This window comes from Chelonia mydas, chromosome 8 (genome assembly GCF_015237465.2).
Source record: "Chelonia mydas isolate rCheMyd1 chromosome 8, rCheMyd1.pri.v2, whole genome shotgun sequence".
NCBI classification, from domain to species: Eukaryota; Metazoa; Chordata; order Testudines; family Cheloniidae; genus Chelonia; species Chelonia mydas.
In genome coordinates this window covers 18,659,122-18,686,794 of record NC_057854.1, presented here as the reverse complement: position 1 = coordinate 18,686,794, position 27,673 = coordinate 18,659,122, and the positions used below count along the sequence as shown (strand labels likewise).

The 27,673-nt window shown below is 45.1% G+C and overlaps 1 protein-coding gene across 2 annotated transcripts in view; it reads left to right on the top strand.

The window, feature by feature from the left end:
• Positions 1 to 27,673, top strand: part of DPYSL3 (dihydropyrimidinase like 3) — a 70,934-nt gene that overhangs the window by 10,071 nt on the left and 33,190 nt on the right. Inside the window, exon 1 of one of the 2 annotated variants that reach the window (XM_037907256.2) lies at positions 18,381 to 18,785. The exons of the other annotated variant lie outside the window; for it this stretch is intronic. Coding sequence (XP_037763184.1) covers positions 18,747 to 18,785 — 39 coding nt within the window. The 5' untranslated portion in view covers positions 18,381 to 18,746. Of the gene's footprint in view, positions 1 to 18,380; positions 18,786 to 27,673 lie in introns of those variants that run through there. 2 annotated transcript variants of the gene reach the window in all.

The window sequence follows — 27,673 nt, the reverse complement described above, 5'->3', positions numbered from 1 at the left end:
TCAGCTCCAGTCTGCCTCCAGTAGAGGTCAGTGTTGCACACAGAGACACCACCAAGTTGATTATCTGGGGTGGGGGTTTGGTTTCCTGGAGAATTGGCCTTGGGGTTTGGCTCCTATGTTTTTCCCATTAGTGAAGTTTCCCCTTTACTGTTTGGTTTCAGTCCCACACCACCAAGGGAATCATCTTGAATATACCCAAACCTCTTGGGAACCCACAAAGCGTTCTTGTGGCAGTTGCTATCCCCCTGTGCAATCACATCAGATCTGATTGGCGATGTTGGGGTTTCTACTCACATACCCCGTTCAGAAATACAACAGAGTTGGAAGGGGTTTAATTTAGGGGAAGAGGAGAACGCAAAAGGGGCATGGAGTGAGAAAACATGTTAGCACCTATAATTTCTAGATCTCAGAACACTGTACAAAGGTGCCATTATTGCCCATTTCACAGAAGGCTAAACCGAGGCATGGCTGGCTAAGCAAATTCCCCAAAATCACAGGAAGTAAATGGCAGAATCAGAATGGAACCCAATCTCCTGATTTCTAGTTCCGTGCATTACCCACTGTACAATGCTGCCATGACATTTTCCTTTGACTGGGACAAACCCAAAACATTAAAAGGGAACGACCCTAGCATTGCCTAGACTTGAATTGAGTGTACTAGCTCCTGGGAGAAACTCCTGGCCCTTTGCTCCAACCCTACTGCCGTCCTAAATTTCCATTGTCCATAGTCTTTCACATAATTTTAGTGTGGTTTGATTTACCTCAAGCGAAGGTCAGGAGAGGTGTGTGCAGTGCCTCAGGAAATCTTACTGGAAAAGTTGGATCATATTGGCTTGAATACTAGCACGGTGACATTGGCTTGGATACGTGGCTCAGTGAGAACTGGCTGAAAAGAATAACAACATGACGATGTAATGAGCTAGGGGAGGTGTCCAGTGGAAAACTGCAGGCATCAGTGCTAGAGGCAGTTTTGTTTTAAACTGTTATTAATGAGCTGGAAGAGAGATAAATAGTACATTAATTACATTTGCAGATGACAGTAAGCTGGGATGTGTTATGAACACCAAGGAAGGAGGGTAATGATACAGAGGGACATAGAGAGGTAAGAAATATGGGCAAGAAACAGCAAAATGAGATTCAACTTGGAAAAATGCAAGGACAACAGGGGAAAATAATCCAAAATACAGATGTTGTGTATGTAGAAGACACTAATGCCAAGAAAATCCTATGGATGATGGTGGAGAGCAAACTGCTTACAACCTTCCGCAGTGATATGGTGTGCAAAAAGTCCAGTGAGATTTTGGGCTTCAAGCCAAAGTGGGGATATGGTTTTCCTTTTGGTATGGCACTTTTGGGACTAAACCTACAACACGCATTCAGTTGTGATTGCCTCAGTACCAGAGAGATCTTGACAAATTGCAGAGAATTCCAAGAAGAGCAGCAAATGTGATTAAAGGGTTAGAGATATTGATCTGAGGAAAGATTAAAAGAATTTAATGGGACAAATTTATCCCTGATGTCACTCCATACATTTCAGAGGCATGATAACAGGCATGAATTCAGCTCATTAGGTGGAGTGGAGCTAATTGACCCATAAAAAGGAATAATTATCAACATGATGGAAAAGATTTGTTTAGGCGTGGCAGATACAAGAAGATATAACAGAGTAGCAGAGTGAAACAGAGTACATGAAAATGTGGTCTGAGGTGGGAGCCTGTTTTTCTCCTTCTGTACCCTGTTAAAAATCAGGAACAACCCCACTGAAGTCAGTGGAGTTGCAATGTATAAGTGATTGAAGAATCAAGCCCTGAATATGAGGGTTAATATCTTAAAAAAGAAGTTGAGCTGTGGAATCATCTCCTAAAGAAAGAGGAGCAAACCTGATTGCCTGGGACAGACTAGATAAAGCACTTGAGAATACAGTGAAGGGAACAATCCTTCTCTAGCTGGAGAATGGGCTAGTGACCCAATTGGTCTTGCCCACATCTAATTTCAGAGAGACTACAAAACATAAAAACAATAAAAAATAGGTAGCTATAATCCAATTGTACCATTTCAGTGAGGGTATTCAGCACACACTGTGGATTTAATCCCACAACAAACAGAAGCTATGAGGGACTCTCCTCAAAGTCTGGTCACATTTGAAGGAAACAAAAGGTGATTTTTCTCCAAGGTCTCCAAGTTCTCGCAGTTCTGTGTGTCATCTCTTGGCCTTTACATTATCATGGTAACAGAATTCCCTATTTATAGTATCATCCTTTCTGCAGTTGCCATTGCTTTTCAAATACGTTTTTTCTGCACTCCTAAGAGCTTTGGACTTTATCCTCAGATGCACCCACCTCACCCACCATGACCACACTGTAAAAGCGTTCCCATTGGTGTTTCCATCAAATCATGCCTGGGGGGGGGCGGGGGGTGTCACTATGTATTTTGAATGTCTGAAGATAAAATGGTTTCAGAGTAACAGCCGTATTAGTCTGTATTCACAAAAAGAAAAGGAGTACTTTTGGCACCTTAGAGACTAACCAATTTATTTGAGCATAAGCTTTCGTGAGCTACAGCTCACTTCATCGGATGCATAAAGTGGAAAATACAGTGAGGATGTTTTTATACATACAGACCATGAAAAAATGGGTGTTTAACACTACAAAAGGTTTTCTCTCCTCCCCCCCCCGCCCCCACTCTCCTGCTGGTAATAGCTTATCTAAAGTGATCACCCTCCTTACAATGTGTATGATAATCAAGGTGGGCCATTTCCAGCACAAATCCAGGGTTTAACAAGAACGTCTGAGGAAGGGGGGGGGGGGGGGGGAGGAATAAACAAGGGGAAATAGGTTACTTTTTATAATGACTCAACCACTCCCAGTCTCTATTCAAGCCTAAGTTAAAATGTTGTCCTGTCTGCCCTCCATTGCAGTTGGTTTATAAGAGAAGAGATTCCCCAACCAGTGACAAGAGACCCCAGTGCACGTATCACAGGGCTAAAGGGAGACCTTACTGGTGTGAAATATTGAAGGAGACTGGCAAATTTCCCTTTAGGGTCTTATCATGTGCCTGTCAGCATGGCAAATGGCTGCATATCTGAGCAGTCAATGCACTAATGGACAGTATCAGCTGAGAGAATCTGAAATTAAACTGGTTTCAGAGTAGCAGCTGTGTTAATCTGTATCCGCAAAAAGATTTCTTTTTTAAATTAAACTGTGCTTCATCTGCTTTGTAAAGGGTGATGCCGAGTACCATTGACTGATTCCTTTTTTAATTTTATGGGTGGGTTTGGTGTTTTTGTGGCAAGCTAAAAATGCTGGTTAGAGCCAGAAATGCTGCAAGGAGGTACACTGCAAGCTTCCCACGTATAGTTCTGCCAATGCATCTCAATCCTGACCAGCAGCATTGCTCTTATTCTTATCCAGGGCCCACAAAAGAACTTTGTCATCGCCACTCAGGCCTGACAGCCCAACTCCTCTGCTAATGCACACCTCTGCTGTTACACCCTGGGTTCTGCTTGAGCAGAAATATCTGATCATTACGAATTGTATCAAAGCACAAAAGGGTTTTGTGATGCAGACAAACACACAATAGGAATGGTGTAAGACCTGGCAAACTCATTTCACTTATGGCCTAGCCAAGGTTTTGCAGCTCAGTTTCCAGAAGTGAAAAGTCTAAGGCATGAATCTATCTGACAAGGAAGGCTTAGTTCTTAGCAGAGTGCCATGTTCCCGTTCTGCAGCCTCAGAAACACACTGACCGTCTGACTTCTCAGCCTGCATCTCCTGAGTGTGCTTTGCTAAGGGTGACGGCCTATTGTGGAATCTGGACAGAGTTCCTCTGCTGTTACCCCTGCTTAAGAGATGGGACATGGAGCCTGTTAAACTTCCTCAGCTAAGGAGCAGTTGCTGTGGATGGATGGAGGAAATGGGAGGAAGAAACAAAAACCAAACATCCAGGCTCCCTTCCTGGAGACGGGACTGAGAGGCTGGAAAATATAACTGGAGCGCTTGGCTCTTAAGGCCAGGCTGGCTTGCTGCTGTGAGTCAGTGTCCAGCAGTGACTTTCCTATCCTTCAGTTGGGAAATAGCCATGATTCTTTTACACAGATAGATTAGCATCCAATAACATGTGTTTCCATTCAGCTGAAGGGGGAAAAGACATGACGCTGAGCAGAAAACTCAGCCTCTCTTTACATTCTCCATTGGGCATGTAATTAAGGGGGAATTGACAGATGCCTTATCAGTTTGGCGTCACCCTTTAGCTCTGTGAGGGAGTTGAGCTATCATAGTGGAAATCCAGAAGCACCCATATTAGCCGACTGAAGTCCCATGTTTAGTCTGTTTAGTCACAGCAGCTGGCAGGACACCAGTCAGAAGTGAGCTGAGGTCTGACAGGCCCCTTATTGCACCACTTGCCTTAATAGAACATTAAGGTATTTTGCGACCTGTCCATCTAGGTTGATATTGTGCCTCTAATTTTGGCCATGGCTAAAGGCTGCAGAGAGAGGTGTAAAAGCTCCAGAATGCACCTGGATGTGCTGAAAGATATCATAGTGGGAGAATGTGGTGGTCGGCTTATGCCCTGGAACATTGGGAACCCAGTACTGCCAATTCCAAGCATTCAAAGAGCATGTGTCAGGCCCTAAAATCATGAGATTGGAATAAAAATAATGAGATTTTAAAAAATAATAAATATCGGGTTCTTTTTATTTGCCTTCTGGTTTCTGAACTTTTAAGGTTCATGTTTTCCAGTTTTTATTCATAATCGTGAACACTAGAAATGTACTTGTTTGTTACTTTCTTAAATGAATGCTGAGGAGGTCCTCATGCAGTTGCATGACTCCAAGAGCTGGGGCTTTAAGAAAAAATATGGTGAGACCCTGATGAAATCACAAAAGTTGACAATACTAGGAACTGCCATCCCAGCTGAGAAAGGCTTTTTCATACTCTGGATTAGCAGAGCTGCGCTTACCAATCTTCTCAGTGCAAGAAATACCTAGGGGGTACCACTTGCTGGGCAGAATCAATCATTGAAATACCTCCTTCCAGCACCATCCCTGACATACATCCCTCTCCCGCCCCCCGACTATAATGCCAGTCTGTAAATCTCTAGAGTCCACAAGCACACTTGCTTGTGCGCGCGTGCGCGCACACACACACACACACACACACACACACGAGTCCCTTAGGACATGTACTGTCCTGGTCCTCCCACACCCACCTTCTGCGGTCCCATTGTACCAGCCCTGCTACATCCATCAACCCAACTCCTTCACTTTCAGCTGTGCTCCTGCTCCCCTACTACAACCCATGTCTTGCATCTGTGGAATCTTTCTCCTTCCCATCCCCCTAAGATCCTTGTCCCCCACACTCAACTCCTGATCCTCTGTATCACCAGCCCAGCTCCTGCTGCCCTAGCTTCTGTTCCCATGTAACCTTCCCGCAGCTCTTATTATCACTACTGCCATCCCAGCCACCTATGGCATCTGTCTCCTCTCCCAACCCCCTGAATGGTTGGAGGAAGCAAGCATCCATTGAAACAACTGGTCCCTCCATATCTGCTGCTGATGGCTCAGATAAAACAGGATTATCAGGACCGGGGGCTTTTGTACTCTGCAGTAGAAATCGTAATAGCTTCCTCTAACTCGAGAAGGAAGACAGGTAGCATTACTGGCCAAAAATATAATGAAACAGCAAGCAACTGAAGAATCAGCGCTGACCTCAGGGACGTCCCCGGAGAGCTATCCCAAATTGGAGAGCCTCTGGCCAGGTGCACGTAGTCAGAGTCTGCACCAAACAGGAAGAAGCCGTCAGCAGCGTTGAGTTGACGCAGAGAACACAGAGAGTGCTCGGAGTGATTTTTGTTAGAAACAAGACAAACAAACTCAGTGCTAGTGACATACATGGAAAGCTTGGAAGGGGATGGGGGTGAAAGGGGTATGAACAGGCCCAGAAAGAACTAAAAGCAGGACATGCCAATACAGGGGAAGTGTTTGGAGGTCATGTTAATGGATTGGGCTTAGCATATAGGCCAGTGTTGCCATCTTTCATGCTCTTTGGTACTTTTCAGAAAGCCCCAGCTAATGGAGTCACATGATTACCTGAGAATTTCAGCTTAAAGAGTAATTCTCTAGTTCTTGGGTTTTTAGAGAAAAGCTTGAAAATAGGACATGAGTGTTTCCTAAAGGCTCAGAAACCAGAAGGCAAAGAAGAATCCCAAAGGTTTTTACACCAGTCTTATGGTTTTTGGGGCCTGACTCCTAGCATGCTGCGTGTGTGAGGCATGGGGAGTCCGAGCAGTGCAACAACCCTTCAGAAATGATCCAAAACAGAATGGAGAACTTTTAGTGGACGAGAATGAGAAATCTATGTAAACCGTAATCTTCCTCAGAGCGCTGAGCTAGTGAAAAGCCTGGCTCTGAACATAAGCACTAAGGAAGCAATGGATGAACTGAATTTGGCATTGAATTTCCTAGTCGTGTGGCAGAATTTTGGTCTACTGATGATTTAACATGCAAGGAACTCTAGTTTTTAGATGGTGTTTTTGTGAATCGAAGCAGTCCTCTGGCTAGAAGACTTTACAACCAAATGTTCACAAGTGCCTCACTAATTTGGGGTGTCCACTGCGAAGCACCTATGGGAAGATTTGCAAATGCACAAATAGCAGTTAGGTACCTGATCCTGTTGATGGAGACCCGTGGACCAAAAATCTGCCCCCTAAGGACCTAATTTACAGCAGCCTGGAGCACCTACAGCTCCAGCTGAAATAGATGGTAGCTACGGCTGTTCAGCACCTTTGAAAATCAGGTCCTTGAATATCTTGGGTCGAGCACCCAAAATTAATGAGGCATTAACGTTGGCTCAGGACATATTTACTGCCCAAGTTGTTACATACAACTTGTTGCATTCAAGGGAGACGTGCAAGGAAAAGGATATGGGCTTGTGCCCTGCTTTGTGATAGGTGGTGATTTATTTTCCCAGAAGCAATTTTTTATTTTGTAATCTGTATCTTAGTGTCATTTCTGATTCTGTTCTTATTCCTTACTTTGGGTCTTTTGTAAGCTATTTGCTATGATTGTATATTATCCTGGAGCAGTGAGTTCCATGTGTTAAAGATGTGTTGTATCTTTTTTTAAGTGTTTCTTTTGATCTGTTTTAAAGAAATTATCTTTCAGTTTAGCTAAAGCTCCTTGTTTTCTAGTATTATGGGGAAAATCCTTGTTGTGTCCAGTATAAGTCAGTTTGGCAGAATTCATTTTTTTATTTTTTGATAATTGGCAGATACAATGTTTATTTAAGAATTTTTTTTTGTTTTTATTTATTTAAATTTTCACATTTGCATAACATTGGGAGGTTGAGAATTTTTTAATGACAGTAGATGTTGCAATTCAAAAACTTAAAGCTTTATAAAACATTAAAACACAAATTGTCAACATCGCCTGTCAAAATATACAAAATATACAAAATAAATCCCCTTAAATCAAAAAATCATGCCTGTTTTTACTATTCATTTGCTAGTCCATTCATAACAAACCTAATTCATAAGTCTAAGTCATGGGACTTAGACTCTAATAAGTTATCAAGGAGCATGTTTCTTACTTTGCCTATTTGTAAATTTCGACTATCATGGTGACAGTCAGTTTGTGAGTCTGGTGACATCATTGATGTTTACCAACATTTACTGATAAAAATCTGATCCTTCCAAGCCTAGGTATAAGTGAGTCCTGTCTCCTCTTTACTATGAAGGGTACTACAGAGGAGAGGGGAACTGAGAGACAGTTGGGGTTTCTGGTGGGACCTGGGGACTGAGCCTGGGGAAACTGCTAGTTATTGACTAAAATAGAACAAGGGGCATGGGGAGGGAGAATTGTGGTGATGTCTTTACTCATTCACGAGCGCAGTGGTTTCATTGAGGGATCATATGATAGCAACTTTATATTTTGATTGGACAAGAGTCATCCTGGGTAGTCTAATTTTAAAGGTATAGGGATAGTGTGCATGCTCAAGCCCAGCTATCTAAAATGTAGGGCCTGATCCTGAGGGCCTGTGATCCCACAGCTATTAGTGGGAACTGTGAGTTCAGCTCCTTTCTGATTCAGGTCCAGTCACTGCTGACAGGAATATTCCAGAAATAAGCCTTTAGTAAGAGTGAGCCTGGGCTGTCTAACAGCACCACTGTGTGGGGGTCCTGAGATCAAATCCCATGGCAGGGGGGGACAAGGGTTGGCAGCACTCTCAGCATGCTCAACCTCTGGGGGAATGGGCGATAGGAGTTCTCTCACTCTGCTCTCTAGTGACACCCGCCTGCAGATGCATCAACATCTCCAGCTGAATGCTGGTGGTGCTTTGACATGGGGTGGGGTGGCTATTAAAGGTGTGAGAACTGAGTGATCCTAGAGGACTCTCAGGAAGGGGAGGGAACAGCAGGTCCCCTCAAACTAAAGGAAATGTCAATATACGATCTTAGTTTTTTCCATTTTTTGCCTGATGTGCTGACTGCGTCCTCCAGCTTCCTGCCCTTCCCTGAATCCCTGTGCTGGCTCTGGAGCCACTTCTGCATCAAATTCAAACTCCTGTATGCCATGCCACCTCTCCAATCCCTCCTCAACACCCTCCTGCAGGAAGGGTGTCTTTGCAGGAGGAACTCAGTGTTCTTCAATGGAATTCACCCCACAGGGCCAACCTGCTGCAGGGAGGCTGGGATTTGAATGCTGTGGCACTACAGAAATAATGAATAGTACTAATTAGTAGGATGCATTAGTGATAGTTGTTCTCTTGTACCAGTCTTGGGTTGTGCTTGTGCTCCACCTGCACAGCCAAGCCCTTTCCAACAGGGGTTTAGTGCAGGTCCCCACAACTGCAGGTTAATGTCAGCCTCCTGCTGTGATTAGAAGCTGTGTCATGTCTGATGAGCTGGCCACCTGCTCTGGGAGAGGAGGGGGAATTCTGCTTCCTCTGAGCATCTGCAGTGTCTCGCCATAAGCTGCTCCCCTGGGAATTTTGATGGATGTCCTAGGCTAGGTTTTAATCTTTAAACTGGATTGCCTTCTCTGAGTCTTGCCAGGCAAACAGCATATAGAAAAAAGAATTGGGGGAGGGGGGAGGGAAAGGAAGCCAGGGAGCTTGAGGGGGAGGGGGAAAGGCAGGAATCATTAATATACATAGTCACTAATAAAATCAAGGCATATGTTCAGATCTACTGCACTCTCCTTGTTGTAAACTTGTTTTTAAAGGGAGGGGCTGGAGAGAGAGATGATGATTATTCTCCAAAGCCAGCAGGGGTGAAATTTCTCATCCAGACGCTACTGAAATTAACAGTATCACTGAACAGTGAGAATGGCTTTCCGCAGCCCTAATGCGGACTTGTGTAAGTTGTTGCACCGTCAGGTGCCAGCTACCACTGCCTGCAAGAGCCCCTGAGGTGACAGAGCCCCAATCCTGAGAGAGATGATGAGCATTTCCCAACTGCCGGGGAAGTCAATAGGAGACAAAGGTACTTGGCACCTTGTAGGATTGAGCCCTACGTGAATTAAGCCTTTAAGCAGCATTAGCTCATTCACACACAAGCTTGTTCCATTTGTCACGTTCAGTTTCACCCTCATTTGTCTCTGGTGCAGGGAAAAATATTCACACTCAGAGCTGACAAGAGGGGGGGAAAGGGTGACAGTTGTACTGGGGCCCCACCATCAGGGGGCTCCCCCAAAACATCTGTAGAATCTGCATAAATAAAGTGAATTGGACAGGGGTGGGGCCCCAGCAAACATGATGTACCAGAGCTCCAAATTTCTCTTGATGGGTCTGTTCACTCCCATGTCCCTCTGTCCTCCCTGACAGTTACTCCAAATCAGCTGTGGATAAGCCCTTGCTTTTAGCAATTATCAAGTCTGTTATTTACTCCTGGGGGAATTCTGTGCCACTGCACATACACAGAATTTATATCCCCCTCTCCCTTCCCCCCCGCAGATTTCTTTGCTTTCCTGCAGAAAAATGACTTTCTGATGGGGAAGCAAAGGGAAACCACAAGAGCGGTCATGCAACCCTCCCCAGCAGTATGTTTTGGGTGCCCAGGACAGCCGGCAGAGAGGTAAATCACTGTGGGGCAGGAGGCAGGACTGGGGAAGACCTGGCTGGTGGCTCCTACACTGCCCTGGGCTCTGCTGCTAGTCTGGGCTGGGGAGGACAGGACTTCCTCTTCCCCTGCATGGTATCTGGGGCTGGGTCAGACCCACCCCCAGATTTCTCCCCCAGCTGCAGGAAGTTCTGCAAACTCCCCGCCCCTGCTTCCTGCACCCATCACTCCTCAGCTGCAGGGGGAGGGATCCAACCCCCGTGCATCCAGACCCCCTCATACCCAGACCCTCCCACCGAGCCTCACCCACCCATACTCAGAACCCCGCCTCATGAACCCCACTCCCTCTGCACCTGGACCACCCTGATGAGCCACTCGCACCCAGATCCCCACCCCACTGAGCCCCAGCCAGTTGCACCTCGGTCCCCAACCCACTGAGCCCGACTCCCCCAGCATCTGGATGCCCCACTGAGTCCCCCACACCCAGAACCCCCTGCTGAACTCTATCCCCCCCACACCCAGATGCCCCCCCTGCCGCTGAGCCCCAACCACCTTCATCTGGAGCCCCCTGCAGAGTCCCATTACCATTGCACCCAACCCCCCCAAACAAACCCCTGTGCATCCAGATCCCCTCCACACCCGAATCCCCCACTGAGTCTCCCACACCCAGATTGCCCCACACAGAACCCTCTCAACCCACACCTGGATCCACCCACACTAAGCCCCTCCACACTTGGATCATGCCTTGCTGAGCCTGCCTGCACACACCTGGTGCACCTGGCATGGAGGGGCAGGCCTGGTCCTTGCACTGTGTCAGGGTTGGGTGCAGCCTCACCACTGAGTCTGTGTCCTGGGGGGGGGAGGGGGGGGGGGATTGGAGGAGGCTGCACAGTGATCTCTCACCTCTGTGCAGCTAGTGGCCAGTGTCCCCCAGTGCCATGCTGGAGGCTCCACATTTATTTGATAAATAAAATTTGAAGAATTTTAAAATAGTGTGCGCATAATTTTAATTTTTTTGGGAAGAATTTTAATTTTTTTGGCGCAGAATGCCCTCAGGAGTAGTTATTGCAGAGCAATGAATTGGGCAGTCAGGCAAAATCTACATGTATCTCCTGGCATGAAAAATATATTAACCGTGTTGGAGTTTAGCAGTGGTAAAGCCCTAGTGCTTTTAAATGGGTGATATTTCCTTTAAAACAGTAAGTCCAACATACGAGGAGAGTTTGCTCAAAGTATTACATTGGTTGCTCTTTCTCCTTGTTTTCACTACCAAAGCAAATACAAGTATATTCCAGTCAGGAAAGAACTGTGCAGAGCCTGTCCACCGAGGAAAACATGGGTCATTTCTCCCCCTTCCTGTCCCCCCGTTCCTTCTTTTGTCGGAGTTCATGTGCATCGAGCATGAATGGCTGCATCTCAAGTTCCTTGCCATTCGCATTTGCTCTGGAGTCTGATTTGTAAAGGTTGTGATGCCTGTGCATACTCTATGTTGCCTCTGGGAGATGGCCTTACTATGGAGATGGTGTGGAAGCCAGCCTGATCATTAGGCAGTTGTGTTATGAAGGTGGGACACAATAGCCTCACTCACCCTCTCACACACTTAGTCTGGATCAGGCCCTAAATTTCAAAATGGCAGCAGAAAGATCTGACGTTAGCTGCTGACTTCAGTGAGCCCAAAATGATCAAAAACATTGGTGGGAAGTGCTAATCATTTAGGGCTGGCTTGTCCCCTCTGCTTCCACAAGCAGTTCCACAGAAATTCCTGATCCTGTGGATTCCTGTTGGAGGCTGCAAAAGAAGGGGCCTCACAGTTCTTTGGCATCAACCCTCTTCTCCAAGGGACCCCACAGAAGCTCTTCTGTGGGAGCTTTATGGATATTGGGGCTCCTGGAGGTGCTGGGAGCGGGGCACCAGTGGTTCCCTCTAGTGGTTCCCTCTAGTGACCCCATGAATATCTCAGCAGAGATCCAATCGGGAACACCTGCTTCTTGAAGCAGCATTTACCCTTGCTGTGCTCTCCTTCCAAGGACTGCATGGCGTTGAGGGGGCTCTGCCAATGGGAGCATGTCTCCTGGCGGAGAGGGGGAAATGATTTTAAAGAATATGCATACAGCAAAAAAGGAATGATGGGGAGTATGCTCCTGTGTTTAGAGCAGTTGGCTGAGAGTTAGGTTCTGACTTCTGACTTCTGGGTTCTGTCTGTGGCTGTCCCACTGACTTGCTCTATGACCGCTTAAGTTCCCTGTGCCTTAGCGTTTGTAAGGATTCAAGGGTGCGGGTCTATAGCCCGTGACTGTGGAGGTCCTGGATCTCTGATGCTCCCTTGTCACCACCAAGATGTGGGCAAAGCAGCATCTCAAGTCACTAAACCTGGAAGCTCTGGCCCAACAGGAAGTTCTCTTGGAGCACCCAAGACCTGTAACACCCACTCCTTAAGCCAGGAAGTGAGCTGGGTGGGCTCTCTCAGCAACTGTGCAGACTTTCTACTGTGGCCCCATTGGACCCTGCTCTTGCCTGCTTCCTGCAATCCTGATTCCACTGAGTTCCTGATTCCTGTTGTGCTCCTGATGTGCTCTTCATTCCTAACTCCTGTCTGGTTCCTGCTCGTGCCTGATCCTGGCCTCTCTCCGGTTCCTGCCCTTTCACTTTGCTTCTGAACCATCAGCTACCAATCCTGACTCTGGCTCAATCCTTAGCTCTGGCATTTGAACCTGAACCGGACTCTGATCCTCAGCTTCAGTTCCTGTTCCTGACTCTGGCTCTGTCCCCTGCTTCCGTTCTCTGACCTGGACATTGGCTCTGACCACTAGACCTGACACCTGCTCTGACCATTAGGCAAGACCACCTGTGTCCTTGCTTCTAACAGGGCTGGCAAGAAAACAGAAATTCCATTTCACAAAACATTTAGAGGTTTTGCAATGCGTTTTCATTCTGATCTGAAATAACACGGAAAGCTTTACAATATTTTTTGTGAAAAAACACGAGAGAAAGAGATAGACACCCCCAGGGCATTCGCCTAGGACAGTGTTTCCCAAACTTGGGACACCGCTTGTTCAGGGGAACATTGGCAAACTGCGGCCAGTGGGAGCCGTGATCGGCCGAACCTGCAGACGCGGCAGGTAAACAAACCGGCCCGGCCCGCCAGGGGCTTTCCCTGAACAAGCAGCGTCCCAAGTTTGGGAAACACTGCCCTAGGATGTCGGAGATCCAGGTTCAGGTCCCTGCTCTTGGGTCTCCTGCATCCCAGGTGAGAGCCTTCACCAGGCTATTGGCTAATCTGGGGTGGAGGTGGGGGGTTTCTCTCCCCTGTCCCTGCTGCTCAGAAATTGCATGCTGGACCGGAGGAAAGTTTAATTAAAACCAATATGTTTCAGCAAAGAAAAAAAAATCAGTTTCAGTGAATCGATATTTTCCAACCAAAAAAAGTTTAATCAAAAAATTCCCATCTCTACTCAGTGTACCTAGCTATCTAATACCTGCAGTCACTGGAATGAGTCGTGACTCGCTTCTGAGCATAAAGAATGCTCGGTCAGAGTTGGGGTTTGTTTAGATTTTCAACTCTTTGGGACAGAGGCTGTCTTTTGCTGTGTACTGAATGAGCCCTTTGGGCATTGCCATGCTATTAACAATAGCAAAGGTTGTCCTCTGAGTGTCTAATGTGAATTAGATTTTTAAAAATAAATTTTGAACTATAAAGATCTCATAGTATTTATTGAAATCCCTTTAGAGGGACACAGTTGACTTAAAATTACACTTCTGCCTGAATATTTATTAAATTGTACAAGTAACAGCAAAGATGACAGTAACTGAAAGAGATGACAGGGAAAAAACTCTTCATTCTTTTCATATTGTTTACTCTGTGCACCGTATTACAGCACTTTGTGCTTGTTGTTTGTGTGGGTGTCACATAGTAACAGGGAGAGAAAAAATATTGAAAATATGAAAACTTGCTTGTACAACCACAGTATTTGGCAAGGAGACACAGGGTACACCATGCTATTTTTGTTTTTGTTTTAACTGTCGACAGTGTTCAGATCATCAGTTTCCATCTAAGCAATTGTTTACATTTTTGAATGCTTCTTTATTGACTGATTAACTGCAACTTTCTTGGACTGCAGATCTTGTAATAGTTTTGTCATCTGTTGACCTTTACTCTAAGTCATTGAAGGATGTTTTGACTTGTCATTAATTAATATGTGTAGTAAAACATTCTGCGAGCATCAGACAAAGGGCCCCATAGAAGAACAAAATATGATTAAAATATTTGGGTTAGACCCTAACTCCTTGACGCCAACACAGATTGCAGTGAGAGTGGGGCTAGGAGGCTGATCGGTCTGGTTAAAAACCCAGGTATCTGAGACTCGAGCAAGAAGAGAATGAGTTAGCACTAGCGGGTTTGTGGTACACAGTTAAACACCTGATGCCCTCCAATGGTATTCATACACACCAAGCAGTTCATAGCTATATTTTCTCTACTTTGCCCCCCCAGGCAGGATTTTAACATGATAAAGGAGGCTGCAGATACGGGTTAGGCCTCAGTGGGGCCTAACAGGTTAGATCAGGGGGTCCGTTACAAGGATCTCTCTGATCATTTGTATGCCAATACCTAGAACGCTTTTTGGATACGCTCAGCTATTTTATAGTGGTTCCAGCTTTGAAAACGAAACAAAAGATGAGAGAGGGTGGGGTGGAGGTTGATGCTTATCTATGCAATGCATGTTCTATTCTCTGAGCTTTGAGCCTGAAATTTGCACTGGGCTTTCCCCACTTTTACCTGTGTGGAAGCTAATGGATGAAACACCCAGATGACACCTCTCTCTCTCTCTTTAGACACCTCCTCATGTCATCAGGTGACATGAACTATAGGAAATTGTCCTGCACATCCAGAGCACTAGCAAAGGCAAGAATTGTGCATTTGGCCTGACAGAGAAAAATTCTGGCTAGCTTTCGTTGGGATCATGGGCCCAGGATAGCTTATCTCAGACATTTATCCTAGTGGTTGAATGCACAAACTGAATAATTTTCCAGTGCACAGAGTTAAACCAGCCATCTTCTTTGGCGCAAGACTGCCTTTTTGTTCTGTGTTTGTACAGTGCCTAGCACTATGGGGCTCCTAGCCACTATCATAATACAAATATTAAATAATAATTAATAATGAATAAACCAAGATCCTGCAGCCAGCTGAGAAAGTGCAAATGCTTTTGGTTCTGCCAGTTCTTGTGATATTTGGGGTTTTACATAAAGAGATGGGTGAATTTATGAGAATCTCATCTTTTGGAGTTTTTTTAGACAAAGTAAGTTTGTAGTTCTTGTCGCTGCACAGAAGATTTTGCAAATGTGACCCAAGCACACCCTAACAGCTCTAAAAACAGAATTTAAGTAAAAAGAACCCACATTTATTATTTTTTAAAATCTTGGGATTTTTAAGCCAATCTCATGATTTGTAGGGGTCTGACTCATGATTTTTGAATGTTTACAGTTGACAATACCTGTCGTGTGCATGTATGTTTACAGTATACCTAGGAGGAGATGCTCTTAGCAGTGAGTTTTGAAATGCCTAAACTCCTTAGAACACTGAGTTTAAACCCTGGAGGGCTGGTTGATCTCTTTGTACTCATTGGTCATGGTGTATGTAGATCTTTTGGAGGAAGCCTGGTTTGCCTTTAGTGTGCTTGGTTGGAAATTCTCTTTATACCCTACAATATGTGGGTCCATTGCCATTCTTCTATCTCAGGATTAGCTGCATTTATGTGGTCTCTGTATTTATACAGGACCCTGACCCCTTGAATACTTCTGCGCATGATTAGTCCTAACTCTCACAAATAGAAATTCTCTTTTGAGTAATGCCTCATCATGTAAATAGGGTTAGGCAAGTTGTTCACTGTCTCTGTTTTCTTAGAATCTGCATATAGAATCTTTATTTGTTTTTACTTGCCCATCCCCTAGGGTTACCACCTGGCTGGTATTTGACGAGCATGGCTGGTTTTTTAATGGATTTGCCAGAAAAATAATTTAATATGCCAGGTTTTTTACATAGGTCTAAAGATTTGCATTGTTATCAGAAAACACTGGGATATCTAATGTTAAAGTTTCTGTGTCCAGCTAAAGATGCTGCAGTGTTCCCACTTCCACACTTTAAGCAATAACAGATCAAAACTGTTGAAAAACAATACTGTTTGCCCACCAACACTCAAGCGCACCATGGGTGTGTGTGAGAGAGGGTTTGAGTCACATGAGAGTGAGGAGACCTGCGATGCTATCAATCTTATCTCTATGTGTTATCTTTCTAGATACTACAAGTGGCTTTTGAAGAGAGCGGGTAGTTGCCTTGTGGTTGGGGTTGCAGTGGGCTTGTCTTGTGCTGGGGGTGGGTGCCCTTTTTTTTTTTTTGCATTTTAAAGGTGGTAACCCTACCATCCCCATGGTGGCTGGACACGTGAAGGAAAAATGAAGTGCAACAAAGTTTTTAAAGGTCTGATCCTCGAAGCCTTTGCCATTGCAGTCAGTAGAGTTCACCCCACAGAGAGCTTGCCAATATGGAACTGTCTGCAGTAGCCAACACAAACAGCCCCACAGCCTTTCCCTGTGCTGATCCAACCAATCACAACAAGTATCCCAGTGACTGGCTAGGACAGGGGTTCTCAAACTTCATTGCACCATGACCCCCTTCTGACAAACAAAAATTACTACATGACCCCAGAAGGGGGGACCAAAGCCTGAGCCCACCCAAGCCCCACTGCCCTGGGTGGGTCGGGGGTCAAAGCCCGAGTCCCACCGCTCTGGGCAGGGGGGCAAAAGCTGAAGCTCAAGCGCTTCAGGCCCAGGTAGGGGGCCTGCAACCTGAGTACTGCCACCCAGGGCTTAAGCCCTAGAGCTTTGGCTTCAGCCATTGGCAGTGGGGCTTGGGTTTCAGCCTCAGGCCCCAGCAAGTCTAAGCCAGCCCTGGCGACCTCAAAGGGGGTCAGGACCCAGTTTGAGAACCACTGGGCTAGGGCATGATAAGCTGTACAGGGGGAACCTAAATTCTACAGGTGGAACCCTCCACAGGAAATGCCCTGCCTTGGGCAGCCCTCAGAGCACAGAGCTAGGGACTGTCAGCAGAGGGGAAAAATTTCAGGCCTGTTCCAAAGCCTATTGAAGTACAGTAGAACCCTCAGAGTTTTTAACACGAGAGGTATGAACTGACCAGTCAAGCACACACCTCATTTGGAACCAGAAGTACACAATCAAGCAGCAGCCGAGACTAAAAAAAAAAAGAAGGAAATACAGTACAGTACTGTGTTAAATGTAAACTACTTTAAAAAAGGGGAAAGGAGCATTTTTCTTCTGCATAGTAAAGTTTCAAAGCTATATTAAGGTAATGTTCGGTTGTAAACTTCTGAAAAACAACCATAACGTTTTGTTCAGAATTACGAACATTTCAGTTACCAAAAACCTCCATTCCTGAGGTGTTCATAACTCTCAGGTTCTACTGTAAATGGGAGCCTTTCCATTGACTTCAGTGGGCTTCGGACCAGGCCCTTAGGGTGTGTCTACACTACAGCTGGGAGTGAGCATTGCTCCACAGATTTGTGCTAAGGGGGCTTGCACTAAAAATAGATGTGTAGAATTTGCTGCTCAGGCTGGAGATCAGGAGCTGCAATGTCTACACAGCTATTTGTAGCCAGCTAGCACGCGAGCCCCATAGGGTGAGATCACAGAAGTAGGCTGCGAAGCTCGCTTTCAGATTCCGTGTAGACATGCCCTAATGTTCAGTTAATAAATATATATTTGGGAAGGCGCCTAAAGAACAGGATTAAATGCGCAAGTGACAGAGATACTGGGGAGGGAGAGAGAAAGCTATCCCCACACAGTGTATAGATGTACAGGATTCTTAACAAATTGGAGCAAAACAATCCGGGCTGCATTAATATCAGGACATATGTCCCCCCTCCCCCCACATACTTTATTTTAGCATTGCAAACGGATTCAAATCCTGTGCATGGAGAGTCAAGGACCAGCAGAGAGGGTGCAGCCAGCCGTCTGCTAATGGGAACACGAGGGATTTTGCTAGGTCTAGGTGAGAGGGAAAGATGCATCTTCCCCTGCAAAGGGAGGGGTGAGCATAACAGATGAGAATCCAGCCGCTACTGCAGCTCTCTGGTCTGTCTTTAATTCTCCATGCGTTGCTGTTAGGGATCAGAGGGCTAGTTCTCTTTCTTCCGGCGCCTGCGCGCCCTCTGCAGCTACGTCCCTGGGGATTTTGTGTGACCCAGCCTGCTGCCCCCGCCCTCCTTTGCAGCTCAGGGCTCATGCCTCTCGCTGCTCCCCCTGGCGGCCGCCGCGCCCCACCGCAGCAGCCGCGCAAAGTGGGTGAGGCAAGTGAAACAAGCAGAGAGAGGGAAAAAATCAATAGAGGGAGAGACTCAGGGAGGGAGGAGCCGCCTGATCAGCCATTCGTCTCTCACAGGGTCCCAGCTGGCACGGGGGAAAAGGGGTGTGTGTGAGGATTGACTATTGTGTAAAACAGGAGGGAGGGGGGAAAGACAGAAGGAGAAAGAAAAGGGGGGAGAGAGGGGAAGGGGGGGCACGAAGCATCATTTGTTCCACCTGATCTTGGGTAAAGCACCAGTCTAGACAGACGCCCGCTTGCAAAAGGGGCTCAGGTTGGAGGGTAGGAGCCGGCTCTGTCCCTGCAGCAGATCATCACCATGTCCTACCAAGGCAAGAAGAACATCCCCAGGATAACAGTGAGTGCCTTACCCCTCTCCACCCTACGCCTCCCTTATTCCTCCTCTCGTATGTTTTGTATCAGCCCTCCACTGCCTTCCTCCCTGTCCCCGTATTGCTCGAAAGAACCCAGTGTAAAATGTGATCTTTACTTGTTGGGTTTTCCTGGGGGCAATAAATCTTGCAGCTTGCAAAGGGGTGGGGAGAGAATTTAAAATCCTGCAGTTTCTTTTCGGGGGCAAGCGATTTTCCTTGGAGTGAAACCCATTTGTGGTGCGCGGTGCCCACCACCTCCCGTTGGTTGGACTGAATGCAGTTGTCAGGCATGGCATAAACCGATGGTCGCTTTGCAAACTGTGTTGCAGTCGACTCCCCTGTGATTAGCAAAAGGGATTGTGTGTTTGTGCCTGGTTGTGCATCTGTGTGCGGTGGATTAACTGACGTTCAGTTTAATGGAACATGTGTATGTCCCCCTCCTTACCCACCCACTGCATAACAGCAAGCGGCTTTTGCAGTGTTTTCCTTCCTCTTTGGACAGCCGCTGTCTTTTTGGACGAGGGGAAAAGAAGGGGGGGGGGGGGAATTGACCTTTCACTTCAGAGATCGGGCTGGATTTTTAAGTGAGGAAACAACTTGATCGCTATTTTGTGATTATGTCACTCCTTATCTTGAGCAGAGACAGGATTTTCTCTCTTGCTCTTTTGCAGTTTCTTTTCATTACTGCATATATGGGTGCGTCATGTGCTTTGCTGGTGCAAATGAGGTGAAAATAGGAACTGATTCATCTGCAGAAGCGAAAGTCATGATTTAAAAATAAGGAACATCGCCAAACTGATCAAGAATAAAAGCAGCAATTTCCCCCCTCCTTTGCAACTAAACAGATGCACTACAAATCTTTTGTGTTCGGGGAAATGGGGTAGGTGTCAGATGGGCAGAGTTGGAGGAAAAATGCAATGAAATGTAATCATCAGACCCAGTAGCTGCATCCCTCTTGCTGTGCCCTGCAAGTGCCTTTCCAGTGGTTAAATATCCTACCCTGATTTATTGTCTATGCAATGAAATGCATTGTGGTAAGGGTACTCTCTTGGTCTCTAGTAGGCCTTGGCTGGGGTTTATTGTTGCTGGTTTAAATGCATGCAAGGAGTGCAGCTGTGCTTTGTCTCCAGTGAATTTAATTAAACCTTTGTGGTATGGGGGGTGTATTGGGGAAATGGGAGGTTACTCCATCTTTGTAAGGCAGACAAAGGAAGCATAAGCAGATGAAAAAAAGTCTTTGCAGATGCCTGGCCTTTAAATATACTTGTTTAAATGATAATTAATTCTCTAAACTACCTTTTTATTTGTTCATAAATTACACTGATTCAGAACATTTTATTGATCAGAGCCTTTTGTTTTGTTAGCCTACCTGAGAGATCCTTGGATTTAGAACATCTTCTTTATCTATTTTTGTGTCTGTATATAAATTTTAATGACATCTATGGTGTGTGAGCAAGCACATTTTAGTACCTTTGAGCCTCTCAAAGGAGCAAGCTTGTAAATTTCACTGGGAGAAACCCAACAATTTCACTAAGGTGTTATGGTCTCCAGAGCAGTTTCACTGAAGGGTACAGTTCTAAACACAGGGACAGACTCTCATCACATTAAGCCTTTCTATAATTTTAAATGTCGTCTATTATGAAACCTGTCTAGGACTGCAGGAGATAATGATATGGAGACTTAATATAGAGATGGTGTCTGTTTGATACTCGTAGTCTATACTGCTATGATTCCTGAGTGTTACAGATTAATTTAGATTATTTAATGTATTAAAACACTTTCGGTGTGTGTGTGTGTAAATGTCTTTGTACGTAATCCAATTCTTATTGTCTTCAAATGGTTTTAAAGATCAATGCAGTTAAGGGTTCTGTATATTAGACAGGCAAGGTTTAAACAACAGAGTGTGTTTTATAGTCACAGTAGCTTTTCTTCATCCATAGACTACAAGGTATTATCTAAATGTAAAACATTATCAGCTAAATTACTCGCTATACTGCTCCTTTATCTGCTGCATCAGGTGCAGCACTTTCACTGTCTGAAGCACTGTGCAGTAGCACAGGGTGACCACACCTACTCTCAGAGTGCCTTCATCATGCCATTTCTCAGGAAAGAGAAAGAGGCTTGGACGACATGTTTTCTCAGAAGCCACAGGAAGCCTGCTGCACGGGAGTCCTGTCAACACTTCCAGATGCCGGGCTTTCTGTGGGATTTTTCATGTTCTGATCTGTCCTGCTACTTCCTTTTTGGGACACAGCCTCTATCTCTGTTGTGGGTTCATTTGTTTCTGGACTACAGGAAAATGAGAGGCTGTGTGGATGTTCTTCCTGTGAAGGTGATCCTGGGCTCCACAGCTGGCTACCTAGTTGATGTTTTGTTTTCCTCCTGAATTGTGTATAACCCTGCTTTCCTCCTGGGAGTGATTCTGGCTGTAAGATGAAAGAGGAGAATTCCATTTGAGAGCTAAAATATTTTCTTCAACATCCAAATGCAAACAAAATCCTGTCTGAATGACATTAAAAAAACGTGGCACAAAGGGAATTTGTCTTTATTTTAAAACAACCCTTTGCTCTTTTCTGCAACCTTTTATATGAGGATCTCAAAGTACTTTACAAATGGTGGGCCTGCTCCTCCTGAATTCAATAGGAATTTTTGCTATTGAGAGCAGGGTCTCACTCATTATTAATAAATCTCACAGTGCTACATTTTTCCCTCCACTAAATCCTGACAGCAAACTACTGAAGCTTTAAAGGCTATGGTCAATTGTGAGTGCACCATTTGACTTTCTTTTCCTAGTAACCCTCTTGGCCACTTTTAAAGCTTTGTAATTACTGCAGTATTTTTGCTCTCCAGGACTCTGCTTTTTTGCCCTCTCTTGAAAGCCAGCCGCAGCTTTAATTGGGGTGGAGGGGAGTGAGGCACTATTTCTGAAGTTCTTGATTTCAGATGGCCCTTGTACCAGGGAAAATTCCTTGAGCTCCAGAGGAAGCAATGAAGGAATGAATATAGGCATATTTTGTATCTCTGGTTGGTAGTTCCATTTTCAACTGCTTCTGTTCCCAGGGAGAAATGAGCCTGTTCAGTCGTTCCGTTAGCTGTTGAGGGCTGCGGCCCACTATAGACAAGGTCACTGCTGCATATCATCTTTCAATCACTTTATAAGTTCCTTTTTTATTTTTTTAAGAGTCCAAATTTGTCTCATCCCAGCATCTGTTTTGTCCCCACCAGGGTGCATAGCAGCATCTATGGGTAAGTGGTCACCAGTGGAGCTATACATCTTATCAGAATAGAATTTGGTGCTGTATAACACCATTTGGAAATGAAGTATCTCAAAGTACCTTCTTGCATCACAGTTAAGATCACATGAATGCTGTGGCTGTGAAGGCAAATGCAGCTCTTGGTCAGTGCTCCAAGGTAGCTCACTTGAAGTCTTGCGCATGAGAAATGTGGTCTGTTGAGAGAGAGAATAATGGGCATAACACTGTATCTCTCACTCTCAAGAGAGCAGTGGCTTCAGTTGTTCCCTCATGAACCACTAGCAATTGGCAGGAGGAAACTTGGTTTACTGGGTTTTTTCCAGAAGGATGTGTTGGGATTTAGAGGATATACAGTGCTTCGGAAGTACAAGCATTTGGAAATCAAAGGGATCTAGTTGTGGGACTCTGTGTTCTTCCTCAGCCCTTTGGTTCCTCCCCCATGTCAAACAGCAAAATTGCAGCATAAACTGTCCCTTGGATTGACCATCTTATTATTGTTAGCGACTGTTTCTAGGAGGCCCAGAGTTTTCCTGGTGAATCTGTCTCCAAGGGCTACTGGTGATAGGCAAGGAATCCAGTGCAATGGAGGAGCCAAGCATTTGAGTGGTAGATGGTTAGTGAAGTGTGTGTGTACAGTACATATCAGCATGGGCTGGAAGGACAGCATAGTAAAGGATTGTAGAGAGGTTAGAGATGGCTAAAGCGTGATGAACTCTGAAGGGGGACCAGAGGGAGACCTGGGGCAGTTGATTTGGTTGTGCCCAGAGAGTCTGTTTTATAGGATGTGGGGACAAATATTGAGCAGCTGGAGAGGTTCATCCGATAATTCTTGGCTCATCCAGAAATATTACTTCCTTCTTCAGGACTGTAAGTGCTGCTGCTTATACAATGCCATAGAAGTTGAGGGCACTTTAGAAATCAATAAATGACATGATCCCTGCCATGAGGAACTAATAGTTCACGTCAGTAATAATTCTTGGACCCCAGGTCAGGAGAAAGTCATTTCAGCCCCTGAATTTCTATTAGCAGAGATGCTCCTGGTCACCTCCTTCCCCCAAATTTATCTTTAGATATAAGAAAGATAATTCACTCCTCTTCCCATTAGGAGGTAGATAAGCATGATTATCCCCATTTTGCATAATGAGAAACTGAGGCCCAGAGAAGTGAAGTGACTCGCCTGAGATCATGCAGTAAGTATTTGGCAGAGCAATGGATAGAATCCAGATGTTATGATTCTCAGTCTTGTGCTTTGACTGCTAGATCCATCCTCCTCTCCAGATAGCATAGATTGGGGTTCTCAAACTTTTTCATACTGTGGACCATGTTGTACTAGATAGCTTGTCTTGTGGCCAGTCCTGTTCCATTCACAACTGCAGGTACCACTCATCCTCCGCCCCCCACTCATGATTGCGTTAACACCTTTTATGGCAACTACAGCAATTGCTTATGTGGAAAACCTGTGTTTAGCCTCTTTACTGTGATTTAGCAGGTGGAAACAAGCAGAAGGGCCACCACCATGTGACCAGCCAGCTCTCTGCAGACCCCCAGCAGCTACGATGAAGTGAGCTGTAGCTCATGAAAGCTTATGCTCAAATAAATTTGTTAGTCTCTAAGGTGCGACAAGTCCTCCTTTTCTTTTTGCGGATACAGACTCACATGGCTGCTACTCTGAAACCTACACCACCCATGACCCATAGAAAATAGGTAGATAGAGGTAGATAGATATTTATCACCCCTACAGTTCCAAATCATGGCACCCACTGGGCTCTTGTATAGGTAGGAGGGGACAAAATTGGGACTTACTCCTATGAGAGGGGGACATCAAACCACTGGTGCAAAAACATTTGTTCCTTTAATGAGAGGAGAATTTAAAGCCACACATCTGCTTCCATGGAATGCTTACTTATGCTTTTGTGTCTTGTAAACAGGGTGAGCGCCGCTGCCCCTGCCTAGAGGTTGCATGCCTTTCTGGAATTGCTGCCTCTGGTCATGCTGTAAAGCGTCATGCTGTGAAGCATTACGATCATACCCAATATTTTGGGATGTCAGCTGAGTATGGACATGATAGAATGTAACTATTTTAAAAAAATGTATTCCCTCAATCAAAAATGCTAATGTCAAGAATGCAGGAAAAGGATAAAGGAGTTGAAGAGTGAGATGTCTGCTGTCTCACCAAGGATTTTGGCAAAGTTGCACTAGGAGGAAACTTTGAGCCAAGCTTAGATTCAACTAGGGTTTCGGCGCATAGTCTGTGCCTGCAAAAGAAATGCACTTGGAACTGATTGCACAAAGCTTGTTATACGATTGGTTTTCAGAGATTCTGTCGCTGACTTTCTTTGGGATGTATGAGTGTGCAGCAACTCCTGAAAATTAGGCCACATACTTGTGCCTGCAATGAGGTAGCGAGATGTGCAACAGCTAAGAGTTGTATCTGTGACGAGAGGGCTGACAACATGACCTGCAGAGCCCGTACCATCTGAGGATCTAATAGAGCCTTACAAACAGCAAGTCTCTCGACACCTCTCCACAGATCTATCCATATCCCCATTTCACAGGGTACTAAACTGAGGTTACAGAGCAGAGAAGTGCATTTTTGTCCCAGGTTACGTGGCAAGTCTAGCAGAGCCTGAAAGAGAGCCCAGGAATCCAGACTCTTGGTCTCCTCCATGTAACCCTATGACCATACTCTCTCCATAGTTCTCTGCACGTTGCAGATAAATGTCCCTTGGCCAACAATGGCTAATGTAGCAGCCTGACGCTGGCTGGCAAGGAGACTCGGTGGGTGTGGAAAAGCACAAATGAGCTTTGGCAGGGCGAACAGTGTCTTTATTGTAATCTGAGGCTGCTCTGACTGAACATGCGTTAGAAGCCCGGCCATGACTCAGGCCCATTTCCTCAAAAGTGTTTCAGTCCGTTCCCCCCAAGTCCCCTTACATCTGGACACCTCCTAAACAGATTCCAGAGCCCATAGACATGAGGTCATTTTTTTTCTTGAAACTAATGGATAGGAGCTAATGCAGATCTTCCTCTTTCTCATTCATATGGGGAGCGTGTCTGGCACCAATGCCCAGGATGAACCCCAGATAAAGCTATATCCTTTTAATTGAGGCTTCATTCATCCTCTAGCATATAATATACAAATAAAGTCATTAGGGTCATTAGCAGTTATTAGCAATGAGCAGCCCTTCACAGCTGCAACAAAATGGCCATTTAAATAAAAAAATATGTAGAGTTCCCCAGATTATGTCATCATTTTATCCAGTAATTGTAATAAAATCCCCCCTTAATGGTTTAAGTGTTTTCGTCTCCTTATTTGCGTAACAGTCATTTGTCTCTCTTTATATTTTCAAGTCAGTGGAGTAAGGCATGCAGAATCATTTTTCTTCCACCTCAGCTGCCTTGTCTTCAGCTGTCACTGATTGACTGTCCCTCCCCTTTCTAGAAGGAATGAATCCCAGGGGCCTGCTGAGAAAACAAGTCAGATTAAATTTATAAGGATGTGGTTAAGATAAAAATCGCAGATCCAGTCCTGCAATCTGCTCTTGGCAGGTTTATCCTTATGTCCTTGCAATGAAGTCCTCTTGAAGTCAGTGGGGTTCCGCATAGGTCTACCTGTGTGGATGTGATTTCAGGATTGGGACATATGTTTGGGATTTTTTAAAAATAATGTCCTTTCCTGTGTCGTTAGCCCAGGTCCTGATTAGTGAACATTTGGTAGGTTTGGTAGCAAGTGTTAGCAGGACTGACCCTTAGGTTGCAAATCTGAGTTTTAAAATTCTAATTCCTTTTTCCCACTTAACCTTTGTTTCCTTTCTTTTGCCTTTCTTGGCAAATAATGCCAAATGTTTCCATTAATGTTATTGTATTTTGTAGGGATTCCTTTTTTTTTTTTTTTTATGGTAACAAATGTTCAAAACTGGAGCCCAAATAGCTCAAGAGAATGATGCTGTCAGATCGTTTTTTTAGTTCTTATTTTTTGTTTACTGTCTTCTGTTTGAAGCTAAGAAGTAAACACTCTGCTCCCTTTCCCATAACGGATATACTTCTTCCATTCTGAAAACGCTGATTCCTCCCTCCAGTGTCTTGAATGTTGCTGAGATGAATGTGTCTAAAAAGCACGTCAGTTCATGTAGCATATCTGTGCTGCAGTGATAAACTACCTGCTCAGAGTAAGAGAACAAGTGAGTCTGCTCCTGCTGAAATCACTGGGAGCATTGTCAATGGGCTCTGGAGCAGTTAATCATGTGGTGTTAGTGAATTGGTGCTGCAGGAGTAACAGGGTGGGGATGGCATTTTTGTATTTCACACACAAATGGTGGCCATGAAGCTTTTATTCAGATTCTTAGCAGTGGAATTGACATTTATATTTCCCCATCAAATTCTAAATATAGATCAAACTTTGGCCCCAGAGAATCTGGACAGAGTCCCTTTTAGCTGGACAGGATAAACTCTGATAAGTTACTTGCCACAAAACTGAGTCTTGTTACTGACCAGATCTGTTAGTTTTAAATGATAAATTCTCCTCTGGAGGGGGACTCATTAGGATGATGCCCCTAATTAGCATGTGAGGTATTTATTTTTATTTTTTATTGTTGGTTTTAAGGGTATGGATGAGAGAAGAGCAACCATACACTTAAGACTATGAAGTTCATGTAATAGACTTATTATCAGAGCAGGTTAGCAACTGCAAGTTCTCTGGAACAGGGACTGTGTCTGATGCTGACTCTTCTAAATCGTCACCTGCATTTATTACAATGCTGTGTAAATGCTGTCATGCATTACAGAGTCACATCTCCTCTGACCTCTTTGGTAGACCCATTGACTTATCCCCTTCTCTGGCCTTGTTCCAATGTTCCTCTTGCCTTTCAGGAGACAGCATTTACAGCCAGATTGTCCCAAGAGCTCAACACTCGCAGTTGGAGACATGCTTTCAAAAGAGACCTCAGCACCTTGGCCACTGAGCTCTCTGGGAAATCTGGCTCTTAGCATCACAGTGAGTGCTGCTGGGGGTGGAGCACTTTTGAGAACTTGGCCCTTAGTGTCTGTGACTGATCCGACTGTCTCTGTTGGGGTGTCCCATTTCTGTCTGCCCTAAGACTTCTCCAGTTGTGGTTTCTCTCTTTTCAGTTGTGTCTCACTCTCTTCTTTCTCTTATTTTCTCTCTGGTACCCAGCAGTATAGGATGAGTGCACTAGGCAACGTATCACCCGACCAGATTGTCATTGTCCCCATACAACATTGATGCCTTATTTATTTAAAGTGCCATTGGGCAGGTGGTGTCAAATATATTTTTATTTTTTTTGAAAGAATCCATTCTAAAGAGGCTTCAGTCTGCAAGACCTGCTGTACATGAGCTCTGTATGATGAGGTGCTGCCAGGCCTGCTCTGCTTATAATGGAGAGTGTGCTGTTAACCTGTGTTTGCATTCACTATGTGGGGGAGGAAAGGTGATGACCAAAAAGTCCTCAAGATCAGAAGCATTTGATGATTTTTTCTCTGGGCTTGGCAACAGCAGTAGCTGCATCCTACAGCCTAACGATATTGTCTAGCAAAGCTAGCATCGAGGTGACTAGCTATAAGGAATGTGTGGATAAAGCAGACAGCTAAGGAAATCTGAT